The sequence below is a fragment of the Arachis hypogaea genome, chromosome 9 (genome assembly GCF_003086295.3).
Source record: "Arachis hypogaea cultivar Tifrunner chromosome 9, arahy.Tifrunner.gnm2.J5K5, whole genome shotgun sequence".
NCBI lineage: Eukaryota > Viridiplantae > Streptophyta > Magnoliopsida > Fabales > Fabaceae > Arachis > Arachis hypogaea.
In genome coordinates this window covers 101,500,383-101,516,301 of record NC_092044.1, presented here as the reverse complement: position 1 = coordinate 101,516,301, position 15,919 = coordinate 101,500,383, and the positions used below count along the sequence as shown (strand labels likewise).

Below are 15,919 nucleotides of genomic sequence, written 5' to 3'. Positions count from 1 at the left end.
TTGCACTTGGTTGATTCGTGTAGCGCTTCGTGCACGAAAGGGAACTTGGGAGGTTAGGAGGTACAACGGGCCACACACGTGCCTCGCAACTTCTATTTCAAGTGATCACCGTCAGCTGGATTATAACGTTATATGTGCGAGGATTCTTCCTATGGTTAGGGCGGATGCTGCGGTTACGGTAAAGGTACTTCAACAAGCGACAGAAGCTGATTACGGTTTCAGGCCTAGTTACAGGAAGGTTTGGATGGCTAAGCAGAAGGTAGTGGCACAAATATATGGAGATTGGGAAGAGTCTTACGCGGAGTTGCCCCGTTGGATGCTAGGGATCCAGGCGACAATGCCGGGAACAATCACGGTGCTGAAGACGTCTCCGGTTCAGATTGGTGGTGGGGTTGATGAGTCGACGGTGTACTTTCACCGACTTTTCTGGACATTTCCACCCTGTATCGAGGCATTCTGGCATTGCAAGCCACTCGTCAGTATTGATGGTACCCACTTGTATGGGAAGTATGGAGGGACGCTGCTGTTGGCGATAGCTCAGGACGGAAACTCGAACATCCTGCCGATAGCATTCGCCCTTGTCGAGGGGGAAAATGCAGAGTCGTGGTCATTTTTCTTGTCCAACCTCCGAGAGCATGTGACTCCTCAGGAGGGTATCCTTGTTATCTCAGACAGGCATAATGGGATCAAGGCGGCCCTTGAGGCACCTGAGACTGGATGGCTGCCTCCTCGTGCTTTCCGGGCCTACTGTATAAGGCATATGGCAGCGAATTTCACCCTAACGTTCAAAGGTAAGGACTCAAGGCGGTTACTGGTCAATGCTGCCTATGCCAAGACTGAGGCAGAGTTTTACTACTGGTTCGACATCATGCGGACTGAGAATCCAGCAATGTGTGACTGGGCCAACCGTATGGAGTATGACAAATGGACCCAACATGAGGATGCTGGTCGACGGTTCGGGCACATGACCACAAACATCAGTGAATGTGTGAACTCCGTGCTAAAGGGTACTCGCAACCTCCCGGTCACATCGTTGGTTAAGTCAACCTACGGGAGGCTTGCTCAGCTATTTGTGGTCCGGGGACAGACAGCAGAGGCACAACTCGGATCCGGCCATGAATTCTGTCAGGCATTGGTCAAGGCTATTGATCGGAACCTTAGAGACTCCAGGTGCTTTACTGTGACATTATACGACAGGCATCAGTCCGAGTACACCGTGGCTGAGACAACACCAATGGGGACGTTATCTCTTGGTAGCTATAGAGTTTCCCTTAAAGATCACCGATGCGACTGTGGTCACTTCTAGGCGCTGCATTATCCATGTTGCCACGCCGTTGCCTGTTGCGCCTACTCCCGGCTAAACTGGGCGTCATATGTTCACGAAGTGTATCGTATGACTGAGGTGTTCAACGTTTACAAGCAGGGGTTTCTCCCACCTATTCCTGAAGGCCTGTGGCCTCCATATGGTGGCCCAACCATTATTCCTGACCCTAATCTGCGGCGTGCAAAGGAAGGTCGTCCAAAGGCAAGCAGGATCCGTGGAAGCATGGATCAGTCTCAAGAGAATCAGCCGAAGCGTTGTGGGCTATGCCGTCAGCCTGGGCATACGCGAAGGAACTGTCACCAGCGATCACAAAGTGGTGGAGGGGATGCGTAGATCTCATGTCGTGTAACCCTCTTCTATGCTGTCTCATTTGTTTCGTGGTCTAAATAATGTTAGTAATGCGTCGTTGGTTAAGTATGTCACTGTCAACGTGTTTCATCAACAACGAAATCTCAGTATAATAAACTCCTTTTATTTTATCAGTTTCATTAAACCACTTTAGATATCTTTCATAATGTGCATTATAATATAAACCATAGAGGAACACATCAAATATTCTGAAGCAGGTTACACTACATGGTCAAAAGATAAATAATATTTAACAATAAGTCTGAAATCCATAAACACTAACAAGCATGCACAATACATAAACTAATTAGCATGCTCAATACATAACGTAACTACCATGATCAATACATAAATAAACAAAGAAAGTACTGGACAGGAACATATAACATAACTAATCAGAATCTTTAATGGTGTCACTGTCATCATCGTCGAACTGGCCAAGCAAGTGCCCTCCGGTGCCACACAAAGGAGGACGTCTAACCCGCCTAGGTCTGTGATCTGCCGCTGGTGCTGTGGGGTGTGCGGGAGCCGCGCTGAAAGCGGAGGCAGGTGTCCCTCCTAAAGCAAACCATGGGTCGGACGGCAAAACTGCTGGCTCGTTCAGGTCAACTGCCAACTGAGCCTGAACATCGTCACTGCCTGGCTGCTGAGCACTAAACTGGGCATGCTCCTCAGGCATCTGTGGCCTATAATGGGTCTGATCATCATCCCTAAGCATGTCAGCTATGTCTCTGTAAAACTCGGACTCAGTAACAGGATCAGCAATGTCCACCCCAACAGCCGCGGTCGTAAACTCGGCAAAACCATATGGGCTCACGTTCCCAAACAGCTGTGAGTTAGAACCCACGTCGAATGTCGGCTGATCCATGGCTGATGCTGATCCAACTACATCCTCAGCGGCCACGTGACCAGTGCCGCCCCCTGCTCGGATGGTCCTCCATCAGGCCCACCTCGACGGTCAGGCCGCGCAGGTGGCCGTCTGCCTCTACGTCGAGAAACACGGTAGTCCACTGGATCCCCAGCCTCAGCTCCAAGAACGTCCTGCTCAAATCGGTCGGCAAACTCCCTCCACTCGCGATCGGTGGTCCGGGTCCCAATACGGCGACGCCGATCGACTCGTCTGTTATCTGGTCTGTCATAAACATGCACTCTAGGAGGTGCCTGGGACGACCCTCTGTGACGCGCCTCCTCAGTCAACACAATCGGCCTCGGATCCTGAAATGCTACATCTGGGGATAGGAACCTGTGCGCCACACGGCACCACCACTCTAGGTAATCTGCTGATGGACCAGGGTCGAGGACTCGATCGACCCATATGACTGACTGATGCCGGTTCTCCCAAAGCTGGTGTCACTCCTGATAATATGTAGGAAACCACCGGTCCCCACCCCTACCATCCTTCGCATGTAGCCAATCTATGTTCAGAGCTACATCTGGGAGATGCTGAACACCGCCGAACTGGGGTAGAACCCTATCCACCTGATGTCACTTGATCGCAGCAAAATATATCAGGCTAGTGACGGCCGTCCATAGCCGTCGGTGCTCATCAGCTAGTATCTCCGGATGAATAACAGCAGCAACATCAGCAGAAGAATAAGGCTCCCACACAAACTGCATAGAAACAGTAAGACGTTCATGAGGCAGTGGCATGTAAGAAAAACTAGTACGACCATCAGTAATAAATAAATCACTCACATCATGGACACGCAAACGATCAAGTGCAAGGCGTGCGGAAACTAATCTCTGTGCCCCTGCATCGTTCCTCGGAACAAACTCGGCCCACCTACAATTTAAATTGAAATGATGTCAAAACAAACCATAACACTAGCAATTTTTACAATTTATGAACGCATATTTTTAAACCATACCTAGAAGCAAGCGGAAAACCGAACCGGTCAAAACCAGTGGGCCTCAGAGTGGGAAACCTCCAGAAAATCCAAGACTGTAGTAGGTGTAGCGGCCCAGCCAAGTTAACGACGTTTCTGTTTGTACCACGACAAAGACACCTATACAACCAGGCTAGTGCAGCGGAGCCCCAGCTATATCTGCCCAAGTCATCCAATGATGCCAAATAAGGCAACCAGCGAAGGTGTACCCTGCTTGCATTCTTGTCCGCAAACAGCTGAGACGACAACAGCATCAGGATATAAGCGCGTGCGTATACACGCACGGTCTCATCAGTAGCATCTGCAGGGAGAACTCAGAACCTCTCGTGGAACCAGGTGTAGCACACTGTCATCTGCTTCACTTTACTCTGTGGAGGTAACTCCCTGAACAACTCCCGGAACCACACCCATGCTGGTCTACCGTGTTCCATCAGATTCTCAAACTCAGTCAAGCACCCACTAACGGGTGCACCATCAATCGGCAAACCAAGCTGATACGCAACATCCTGTAAAGTAATGGTGCACTCACCAAACGGCATATGGAACGTGTGGGTCTCTGGACGCCACCGCTCAATAAATGCGCTAAGCAGAGACTCATCAACCCAGAACCACTGACTGTTTAGCCTAGCAAGATGATAGAAGCCCGCAGTCTCCAGATACGGTATAATCCGGTCATGTAAGGGCATATTCTGCTGCCGCCTAATGGCTGTAATAACCCTACTAGGCTGCAAAACGTCGGTAATAAAATCCCTTAACATACAACCATTACAAACAACAACATACATAATACTGAAGCTAAGAAAACTGTGCACATTAAATTCATGGATTCTGTTATCGTGTATTAAATACTGAAACTAAGAAAACTGTGCACTCACTACAACAAATTAACAATATAAATACAGGAAAAAAATCTTTGAATAAAATATTAATAATGATAATAAAATATTGTGCAAAAATACTATTAACCACACTAAGAAGATAAATAAGCATAATAAAATATGCATTACTAACAATACCGATAATAACATTAATATTTATGTAAATAATATTAATCAGAATCACAAAACAAATAAACGTAATAAAATAAAAATATTTACTAGCAATATTCCTACTAACATATCAATTGCTATATTAAAATTAAATTTAATTACAATAATAATAACAATAACAGTAACTAACCTCTTCGTCGATATATCCTGCCACGTGAGCGATGCCATTTAGTCGGTACAATCGATCCTCATCCTCCATTGGCCCCACCACCCACTTCTCCTTCGCTGCCTCCAAACCTTTTCCCAAATTCTCTCTACAACAATCAACCCACTTTCTTCCTTATGTTGCTAATGAATCCGTCCCTGCCTTCAGCGGATTACTTATATATGTAGATACACGTAAACCGCGGTGGGTTACCGGGTTTTATGTTCAACATTGTTTCCTCATAAACCGTGGTGACTCCCCACGGTTTATGCACGCCGATTTGCCTTCGTAAACCGTGGTGACCTACCACGGTTTACATGTAAAACCATTTGTTCTAAATCCGTGGTGACCTCCCACGGTTTATGAATGTTTAGAAACTGTGGTGGGTTGCCATGGTTTACATATAAATCCGGTTTTGCACATAAACGTAACAACAAACAGATTTGCACATTTACGTAAATAACTCTCCCACTTTATTTATTTAAGTAAATTGCCCTTATTATTATTAGTTTATTACTATACTATAAAATATCTCACTACAATAATCTTACTTAATTATTATTTGAAGTTTTCAATTCTTTTATATGTGTATGCATAATAAAACAAAAAATAGATAAAGATATTATTCTCACATATTAAAAGTAGTATGATATTCTAAAATTTTAAATCTTTTGAAACTTAATAGATCAATTAAAAATAATTACAATAGTAATTTGGTTAACAAGTCTTCTTATAAAAATAGAAATAGTTTAATCAATAAAATTTTTTAAGTGAACTTTTATAAAATATTTCTACTTTATGTAATCTTAATATACAAGTTTTCATAACAATAATAATAAGAATTTAATTGACATATATCTTGAAGATAAATATTAAAAATTTTATTTTATCAAATAAATAATAAATATGTTGAAAACTTAAATTTGTATTTTTATAATTTTTTAGTTAAGAACTTTAATATAAATCTTTATAACAACAACAACAATTAGAACAATAATAATAATAATGTATTATTCTCTACATACAAATTATTTTTCGATATAAGTCTATACAAATTTTTATAACAACAATAATAATAAAAAAATATTATTTTAATTTTCAACGTTTAGGACAAGTCTTAATTCAGTCTTTACTATTTTAAACGTTCTATTTTAGTCATAAAAAAATATCAAACATCATATTTTTTAACCCGAAAAAATTTTAAACAGATTTAATATTAGTTTATTGTTAAATTTAAAATAAACTATTAGCATATATTTGAGAGCCAATAACTTTAATTAATTCCGTACATAAGTGAAATCAACCCACTAATAATTACCAATATAATTTTTTTTATTTTGGAGTGCTGATAATTGATTGAAAAGATTTGAAATTTTTTAACAAAAAAAAGTTAAAAAAGTGTGAGAAGAAAATTTTGATTATATTTCTCTAAAAAAATGACATAACAATAATATTATTAATGTTTACGTCACTCACTCTGTTAATTATTTATGTAAATTTAATGTTAAAATAATATTAAATTTGTTTAAAATTATTTAAGATAAAAAATAAGACTTTATTTAAAGGTTAAATTAAGATTTATTTTATACATCAAAAACTAAAATAGTACTTTAATTTTAAGATTTAACTAATTTGTGTTCTGAAAACATATTTTAAAAATATAATAATAAAAAATTTTAATATTTTTAAATAATTTTTTTTATAATATATTTAACTTATGTTTTTAAGACATAAATTAGCAAAATTCTAACTATAATAAATAATGGTGATGTCAGATGGGTTTCATTTCATGCAATCAAATTTTGCACATTCATTCAAGTCAAAAGCAAAAAAAAAAAGCTCTTTATCTTTGTTAATAGTCATAAAAGTAGAAATACTAGAAGTAAAATCATATTCTACAATATCGGCTTATAAAAAAGCCAATTTATGGCTGAGGTGAGGTGATTGCATGGTGAAACCAAAGATCAACAATAAAGATTAAATATATTAAAAAAAATTTAGAAGAATTCAGTTGCAAAAAAGCCGTCCAAGAAATCAATAAACAAGAGGTACGAAATTTATGATAACAATAAATGCAGCAATAAATAAACATAAGAAGAATAAGGAATGTGTCTATGTCATATGTGTAACAGTGCAACTGAGCATCTTGTCTAATGTCTATGCTCGTTGGTCAACTCTTTGGTCAATAGGCATGCCTTTGGTATATTTGTTACTTACTTACTTCACCATTTTCTCTCTCCATCACATGCCTAACAAAGTTCAAACTTCAAAGATATAAAAAAATTCAATCAACGATATTATTTCTGTGTTGAAAATAAAATTTCTTGGATGCCGATAACAAGGGTAGGTATAATTGGTTAAAAAAAATTACTTACTTCTTTTTATAATCAACGGGCCATTACGCCCATTATTGCTTCAGTACGTGGCGGGAAAATTAGTGCATATCAGTATTCAGTATAATTATAATAAACACGTTGTTTAATAATTAAGTAATCTAGTATGATATAATTCACATGAATAATTAATTTTTATTTAATTTTAGAAAAAATAAGTTATATAATATCATATATTACAATGTTATCTAATTAATTTTAAAATTGATTATTTTTTCAAATTAATCACAATGGTATTTGGTTTTTCAATAATTAACTAGAATGACATTTTAATTTATGATATTATATAGTTTAAATTTTTTAAAATAAAATTATTTATGTAAATTATATCATTATATGTTATTTTATTGTTAAGTCACGTATTCATTCTTCTAATATATATTAATTTTCTCACGTACCAAAATAAATACTTTAAAATATTTAATATCACTAAAATTTATAATAATAATCCAAAAGTAAATTATAGAGCAAATCACATGAATAGACAGTGACAATAATTTACAAATTTTATTTCATTGTCATTGATCGCCAGTTTTTTGAGATGAAAATTCCTAAATTATTAGCCAAGTTTGTGGATGTAGTTTCTAATTTAAGAAGATCGAATTGAAATCATCAATCAGTACCAATACAGTAGCTTTCAGTTTAACTCCTATTGTTACGTTTTTATCTATGCCTGTAATGACATTTGCCAGAAATTTAGCGGTATCACCGTCTTTTGCAGCTGATCTACACTGCGATGATATTATAAAATAGGTGCTAATATAAATACTCCTACTATGATCTCGATTTTTGAAGAAGTTGGAGAACTAAATGCGGTGGAAGACTTGCTAGGGAATGACAATGATGTCGAGCATAGGGAGGAGTATTCATGTTAGGGCTAGTGGAGTATCGAGCTCAGAAACTCAATAATACCGCCGTACTTTTCAACTCTAGACTTAAATGCCATGAGACAACAGGAATTTTTGGATGTAGAATCCAATTTTGGGGCCAGAAATTCATAGGACACCATAGGTATAGCTGAGTTTCAAGTCAGTCATCAGTTTTAGAATAAAGAGGAAGTCTTTTTGTGTGTAAAGACTTACATCATTCGCCGTTGAGTTGAGTACAAAGTGTTGGAATCGGACTATGTCAAGTACTACAAAAAGTGTAAGGAGTTTGGAAACAGTTGCAAATGGTTGATTTGGATCACTCTAGGACAGTAGAAGAGTATCTAAGAGGTCAGAGGGTATAATGGACCTCATACATGTTTGGCCACCTCGATCTCCAGTGATCACAGGAAGCTAGACTATCATGTGATATCTGCTTTCATCCTTCTTATGATCAGAGCTGATGCGACTATGTCCATCATGGTATTGCAGCATGCGATAGAGGCACACTTTGGGTTTAAACTTACGTACAGGAGAGTTTGGTTGGCTAAGAAGAAGGCCGTCGCGCAAATATAAGGTGGATATTTGGTGTGCAGATAACGATGTCAGGTAGTATTGCAGTTCTGAAGATAAGTCACATGCGAGTTGGAGACCAGGTTGACAGGTCATCCAATAAATACTTTAAAAAAACGTAACAATGAATACTTAAAAGCTAAAACACTCACATCCCTTATTCGAAGTAAATCTATCCTAAGCCTCCACTGTGCGACTCTAGGCCCCTTCTCACTCAATGTTAGCTGATCATCGGACCACTTGATACCCAATACATGTTACTAACAATGGCAATATTCTTTAATATAAATTACTAAACATAACAACTATAAACAATAAGTAATTCGTCGCCAATGGCCAATAAAAACGTCAAACCCATCGGGCCTGAAATTTGAGAACCGCCAAAAGATCCATGACTAGAGGAACTGTAATAAACCGGTCAAGTTAACCACGTTCCTGTTAGCCATATGGCATAAACACCGGTTTAACCACAATAGAGCGGCAGATTCCCAGTTGTATCTGTACATGTCCTCTAATCTTGCTACGTATGGTAGCCACCTAATATACATGCGTGTACCGGACTTGTCATCGAAGAGTTGCGTCAATAATAGTATCATGACATATACTCTCGCGTACTTCCTGATTGTCTCCTCGTCTACATCATGGGGAAGGTCGCTGAATGTCTCCTGCATCCAAGTGCACTTGACAGTGAACTTGTCGATGCAATTCGTTGGAGGCAACACACCCAATTACTCCACAAACTAATCCCATGCAAGTCGGTTACCGTCAATGTACCGCTAGAAATTTGTCAGACATCCACTGATGTACTATTCGTCGATGGGGAGGCCTAACTAATATGCAACATCCTGTAGCATAATCGTGCACTCTTCGAATGGCATGTGGAAGGAATGAGTCTCAGCACACCATCGCTCGACAAATGCATTGACCAGCGGCACATCCAACCTAAACCAGTGGTCGTTGAGCCTCGCGAAATGAGCTAAGCTGGCCATCTGCAGGTATGGCATGATCATCTCGTCTAAGAGCATACCATACTGCCTCCTCATGCTGGTGATATATCGGTAGAGTTGCATGACACTAAAAAAATTTTCTAATAACCATAACAATTTAGAAAACAAAAAAATTCTAAAATAGAGAATTTTAATAAAAATATACTTTAATATAAAAGATATTACAAACTTTAACATAGATAATCTAATATTTAGGAATTAAATTAAATTAAACCAAATTAACGTAAATTAAATTAACACCTAACAAAACATAGTTAATCTAATATTTAATACGTAAAGCTAAACCCTAAACTATAACTAAACTTGTAGTACTTCGATAATTTAATATTTTAGAATTAAATTTTTTAAATAAATTAAATCATATTAAATCCTTACTAATCTTTTACTACCTAGTTAATTTAACACTTAAAAAATCTATACTATAACTACTATTTAAAATTTAAAAACTCTAATAACGTATCTAGACAAGTTTTAAGCAATTTAATATGACTATCAATTTTTTATTTCTTAAATAAAATTAATTAAATTTTATTAACTGATCTATTTATGGATGTTACCAGTAATATAGATAACTCCATCATCAAACCGATAGATTCAATTTGGATCATCTTTTATTTTCGCAATTTGAATGTTATAGTATAGATCTTCTTTATTTCTTTGGATTTTACATTTTGGGGGAGTTGGATTTAGAAATATAATTTAAAATAAGTGAATTCGAATTCTATATATAGAAATATCTATGCTAAATATTCGAATCTATTGGAGTCGATTTATTATTATAGCATGTTTCACTCATAAATCAAATCTATCTCATTTGATTTACTATGAGTTTGTAAATCAAATTCACTTAATTCGATTTACTAAAAACAATAAAATCATGGGCTGAATCAAAACTACTTATATTAATTTACTAGAGATATAAAACTACAGGTAGCATTTTAAATTTTATTTCTTAGTAAATTGAAACTAATAGGTTCGATTTAGTACTAAAAGAACTCATTTGAATTCAATGAATTCAATGTATATAGAAATGTAAATAAAAACTTTCATGGAGTTAGTTGTTTTTAGGACTTTTATCTAGTATAGTTTTCTATTTGGTTTCTTTACGTGCTTTATCCTAAACTATTATTTATACGTTGTTATGATAATTTATGATTGGTTTATCTAATATAATTTAAAGTACTATCTATTTATAGATGATAAATAAATTAAAAAACAATTTAAATAATAAATTATCTAATATTTTATTATTAACAAAAACATTAATTTATATCAATATAATTAATAGATAAATATTCTAATATTTTTCAACAATACTAATTTATACTAATCGTTGTTATAATTTATTTTTGAGATATTTTAAATTAATAGATTATATATAAATTTAAAAAGAAAACAAAAATGAAAAACCAAACAAATAGTTATTATAAACCTTAGAAGGTAGTAATTTCTTTCTCCATAGTTGATGTACTTTTATTGTGTATATTAGCTACGAAGTAAAAGCATGAACGGTGTTGGAAAAAAAATGAAAATAGGTTAGAAAAGTGAATGGAAATAGGCATAGGCATAAGGCAGAGATGAAAATGAAAATGTGGAAATGGCAGCAGCTTTGGCTTTAGTGGAGTCACATTGCTATCATGCTAACCAGCTCATGAACCTGTTCTCTTTCTCTTTATCCATCTTGCAATTGTTTCGCTACACTCTTTGCCATGTGGGACCTATTCTCCTACAAGTGCATCCTCATTTTTAGGGGCAATGTTTTATTTTGTTTTTTTCATTTGATAATGATATTTTAATATATTTTTGTAGATACTTAAAGATATTTATATATTTGGTTAACTAATTTATTTTAAAAAAATGTATTTCATTCATCATAAACATTAGTATAACTTAAAAAATTTATTTATAAATGAGTTAGAATTTATGATAAATGACTCAAAAATAAATTTGATTTTTAAACATTGTTATGTTGTAAATATATAATAAAAAGTATCTCTTTCAACTATGTTTTTCTTTATATATAATATATATAAATTATATTTTACTATTTATAAGACTTAAATTAAATTTTCAAATATTTATTATTTTAACTAATATCAAATTTATTATTAGAAAAATGAGTAGTTCCTATTAGGCTATTACGTGAGTGAAGAAAGAACCCAGCTAAGAAAACACACATCCCATTTAGTGTACTAAATTTTCAACCTTAAAGACGTGTCTAACTAAATCCCCATGTTCATATGCCTCTGTTCCTTTGTCCCACTTCAGTTAGATTTTCTCTCTCTTCAGAGAATAATGGTGTCACACACAAATACAGTTACACCCTTCTGTTGAAAGACATTATTATTATTATTATTATAAAACACAATTTTTGTTTGATTTTATTTGGAACCTTAATTAGTATTATCATCATCATCATTGCTTGTGGTGGTTCTATTCTGGCTTCTGCGGAGATCCTTTTGTTTCCCATGTGCTGCTGACTTGGTTTCTCTCTTGTTTCTTCTCTCCTCTTTTTCTTGTTCATTTTTTTGGGGGCACAAAAAAACACTTTTTTGAGGGCCAAGAATTATTGAGAATGATAAATCAGCTACTTCTGTTAATCTTGCTGGTGGGTTTTTGTTCTTTTTAATTTGTTGGGGTGCTCTTGGCTCTTCCTGGATCCAGGTTTGTTTGCTAACTAAAAAGTTGTTCTTTAAGTTCATTATTATTGTTGTTCTTATTATAATTATATTTTCTTTGCTTTTGCTTTTGTTTTCTGCATTTGTTTATATTTGTTGTGGGTTTAGTTCGGCTAATTTCAGTTACAAGATATTTGATTGACCATTTCTTTTTATGGGATTTATGGTTGGAAGATTTGGGAAGATTGAACCTTGTTATTTTCTTCATCCTCACTTATTCTAAAGTCCCTTTATTTATTTTTTGATTTTTTTATCCTTTTTTTTTGTAAAAAATATAGTAGTAGAGAGTAAACTTCTGTTTTAGTATAAATGTAATTTAGTTCAGCTAAATTATGGAATCGCATGTTCCAAGGAATTTTGTTAAATCGTATAGATTTGTAGGGATTTTGTTCTGCAAATTCTTACTAGTCATGATGTCTTAGAAGACTTAGATTTTATTTGATTTCTGTGTTTCCAGGTTACTGTTTTATGGTTCTTCAATTATTTTGAAAGGAAGAGGACTATGAGAGAAGGTTCCTGAAATCAGTTTTGGATATAGTTTAAATAAAAGATGGAAAACACAGACTTTTGGATTCAGAAAGAGAGCCATGGAGAAAAGGATTCACTGCATAGCTTGTACAATGATAGGGAAGTATCGGACGACGAAGACTCGTCGAAATGGCAGTTAAAGAAGTTGATTAGAAGTTCAAATTCGCCTCGCGGCCTAGTTGCGAATGCTATCCAATCACAGTTGGGTAAAGTATGCTTCAAAGATTTGTTCTTCCGGCGTGTTCATGGAATAGACAACAGGATCCCAAAGCATGTGGTGAGTGTGGATGAGAAGTATCTTCGTCGCTGCCTCGAATTTATGCATAGCGCCGCGATAAAAGCAGCTCAATGCAACATACCTGTAAACTTGAGGGCCACAAACATGGTGGCTTTGTCAGAAAGCTTAAATGCGTGTGATTCGGGACAATTCATCTTTGAATGCCCCGGGAGAGTTTTAATTAGTGCTAGTTCCGGGGAGCATTGGGGTTTAGGAACGGTTATGGGGAGTAAGAGTATGATAAATATATTGAATAGTGCCTTGCTTCAGAAGTTTGGTGTATCTGATAGAAATGACAATGTGAGCAGGATGAACTTCTCGGACGAAAAGGGATCGACATGCTATGATTTTATGGACTCTTCTGGTGGTTTAACCATTTCTTCGTCGCATAAACCGGAAAAGGAAGCACATCATAAGTATGGTTCTGTTCCAGTTCACAAAAGGATTGCTTCTAGTTCTAGCACTAACACTAACACTACTTGTTCGGATTGGTTGTCTTCGGCTTCTTCAACTCTTTCTCAAGGAATGATCCAATGCACATGGAATCGAGGGATTCCTCATTTTATTTTTTCCGCGGACGATCAGAAGGAGGTCTATGTAGCACATTTGATGGAGGTAGACTCAGCAGATGATAAGGATTTGGATTTTGTCTACCAGTTTCATTTGAACAAGAGTAGCCATAAGGGTCGCAATATTCCCGACAGTGTTTCGAATCTTGTTGGTAAGATGAATGTGTCAACAAGTTTCACCCTCTGTCCGAACAATAGCAAAATAATGGAAACTGAGTTTACATTGTTTGGCAATGCGGAAATTTTCGACAAAGAAACGCACGCATCGGATGATTCTCATAGGAAGAACAAGGGGCTGACAAAGAAGGTGTCACAAGTGTTTAAAACTAGTCCATCGTCGAAACGCAGGACGCTCTCAAAGTTTGGTGGATCAAGTTCGATAGAGGAAAGTTGTCCATGGGAGCCGAATCCTCTCGGTAAGGCCAATTTATTAGAGACTAATGTTCCTCCGAATTTTGAGTTGGCTGCTATTGTTGTGAAAGACCATCTTCCTTGTAATAAGCCTGCTGCGAAAGTAGGGGGCTGGGGTTTAAAATTTCTCAGTAAATCGGAGACGACGTTGCCTTCTGAAAGTTGTGCACGGAATACTGGTGATTGCTCTACTAGCACAAGCGTTCTAATTCCAGCAGGCCTTCATGGCGGGCCAAGAATCAGAGATGGTGGTCCATCCAGTCTGATAGATAGATGGAGATCCGGCGGCCGCTGTGACTGTGGTGGTTGGGATGAGGGATGTCCTCTGACTGTACTTCAGAGAAGATCAAGTGCATCCGAGGTTCCGAGTCAAGTAGATACACAAGGAGAATGCAAATCAGCTGATTTAGTTACTCAGGTATATCATCCAATAGGCTATTACTTTTTCTCTATTCTCTTGAATTAAACATTGTTAGTTATATTCTGGACATGCCTGTATTCGTAATCTTGAATCGACTTTTCGTGCTTGCTAAACAACTAATAACCATTTGTCCAAGTATGCAATGAGATGATGATATGCCCTGCATATTTCAGGGTTCCGGCGACTTCTGCCCAACCTTGAGGATGATAAATGTTCACGACGGTTTATACTTTATTCATTTTCAACCACCTCTGTCTGCACTACAAGCTTTCTCCATTGTTGTGGCAATAATTCATGCACAGAGTCCTACTCTTCGGCCGAAAAGAGCGTAGGAGGTATGACGGTAAAGGCATAGTTTGAGGTTATATAGCAGTCATAGTTATCTTACTGTATCATAAAAGGCAATTGATGAAAAAAATATTTTATGTTTTTATACATTAATGGATCATTTCTATGTTTAGGTTTGCTAATTTTTATTTTTCATACTGTAAGATGTTATCCTATTTAGGAGATCTGGCTGTGCTTTTTGTTTCACATTTCATAGGCAAGAACTTTTGTAAACCATCATTTTCCTCGTTCTTTTTTTGTTGAAGGGGGTAGAATGTGTCATATAGGGTTTGTTTTGTTGAACCAAACTTGGTAAACTGTAACATTGAGATTGGGTTTGTTATAGTTGTTAATGAGAAGAAATTTAATTAGCACATAATCTTAAGTATATAACTCTTTCATGATAGCAATTTAGATTTTGTTGCTTCCTATTTATGAATGTTTCGTGTATTGCTATATCTGTAAAAGTAACTACTTTTTTATCTTTGCTGTTTGAATAGTTATCGAAAAGAAGGAATGAATTTGGTTGGAAGATGCATGAACCCTAAAATTATTACAATGTTTGCAGTAAAAATGTTTGAGATTATATTTGATTATGTGGTACATCATGATGAGATTCTTTGGCTGTAGTGGTCAAATATTCAAATGATGAATGTAGCACTTTAAGGTACTTGTGTGGTTGCCAAAGTTGAAAGATATGCAGACACCATTTGTCAACTTTTATTGGGACACACTGTCAGAAGTAGACAATAAAGTCCTTTTGATTAAGCATATGGAGTACATTAGTTATGAACTTATGATATAAGCTCTTGCTGCAGTGTCTAGTATAACAAAAGTTTGAACATCATTCCTAGTTTTTTTTTTTTTTTTTTTTTCGTTGTTGCACTAGTATCTCGATTATCATAGTTCTTATTGCATGAAATTAGATCTTCTATTCCTTTTTTAAATTATTTTTTATTTTATATAGATGTCCTATATGTATATTTGAAGGGTGCATTGGAAAAAAAATCAATACATATGCATTAGGAGCATGCAAAAATATAAAAAATAAAAAAACAAAAAATCTATATGCATTTGTTGAGTGCATTAAAAAAATAATAAATAATGAAAAACTGAC

At 36.0% G+C, this 15,919-nt stretch overlaps 1 protein-coding gene across 1 annotated transcript; it reads left to right on the top strand.

Annotated features, from left to right (window-relative positions):
- Positions 1–11,461: 11,461 nt before the first annotated feature.
- LOC112711340 (uncharacterized) lies at positions 11,462–15,181 on the top strand. Its single transcript, XM_025763970.3, has 3 exons — positions 11,462–12,255; positions 12,727–14,472; positions 14,649–15,181. Exons 2-3 carry the CDS (start codon positions 12,820–12,822, stop codon positions 14,805–14,807), a joined length of 1,812 nt encoding a protein of 603 aa, XP_025619755.1. The 5' UTR covers positions 11,462–12,255; positions 12,727–12,819; the 3' UTR covers positions 14,808–15,181.
- The last annotated feature ends 738 nt before the right edge of the window (positions 15,182–15,919 follow it).

Coding starts and splice junctions, on each gene's coding strand:
- LOC112711340 (XM_025763970.3), top strand. CDS start 12,820: ATGGAAAACACAGACTTTTGGATTCAGAAAGAGAGCCATGGAGAAAAG. Junction 14,473..14,648: donor CAGCTGATTTAGTTACTCAG/GTATATCATCCA, acceptor TGCATATTTCAG/GGTTCCGGCGACTTCTGCCC.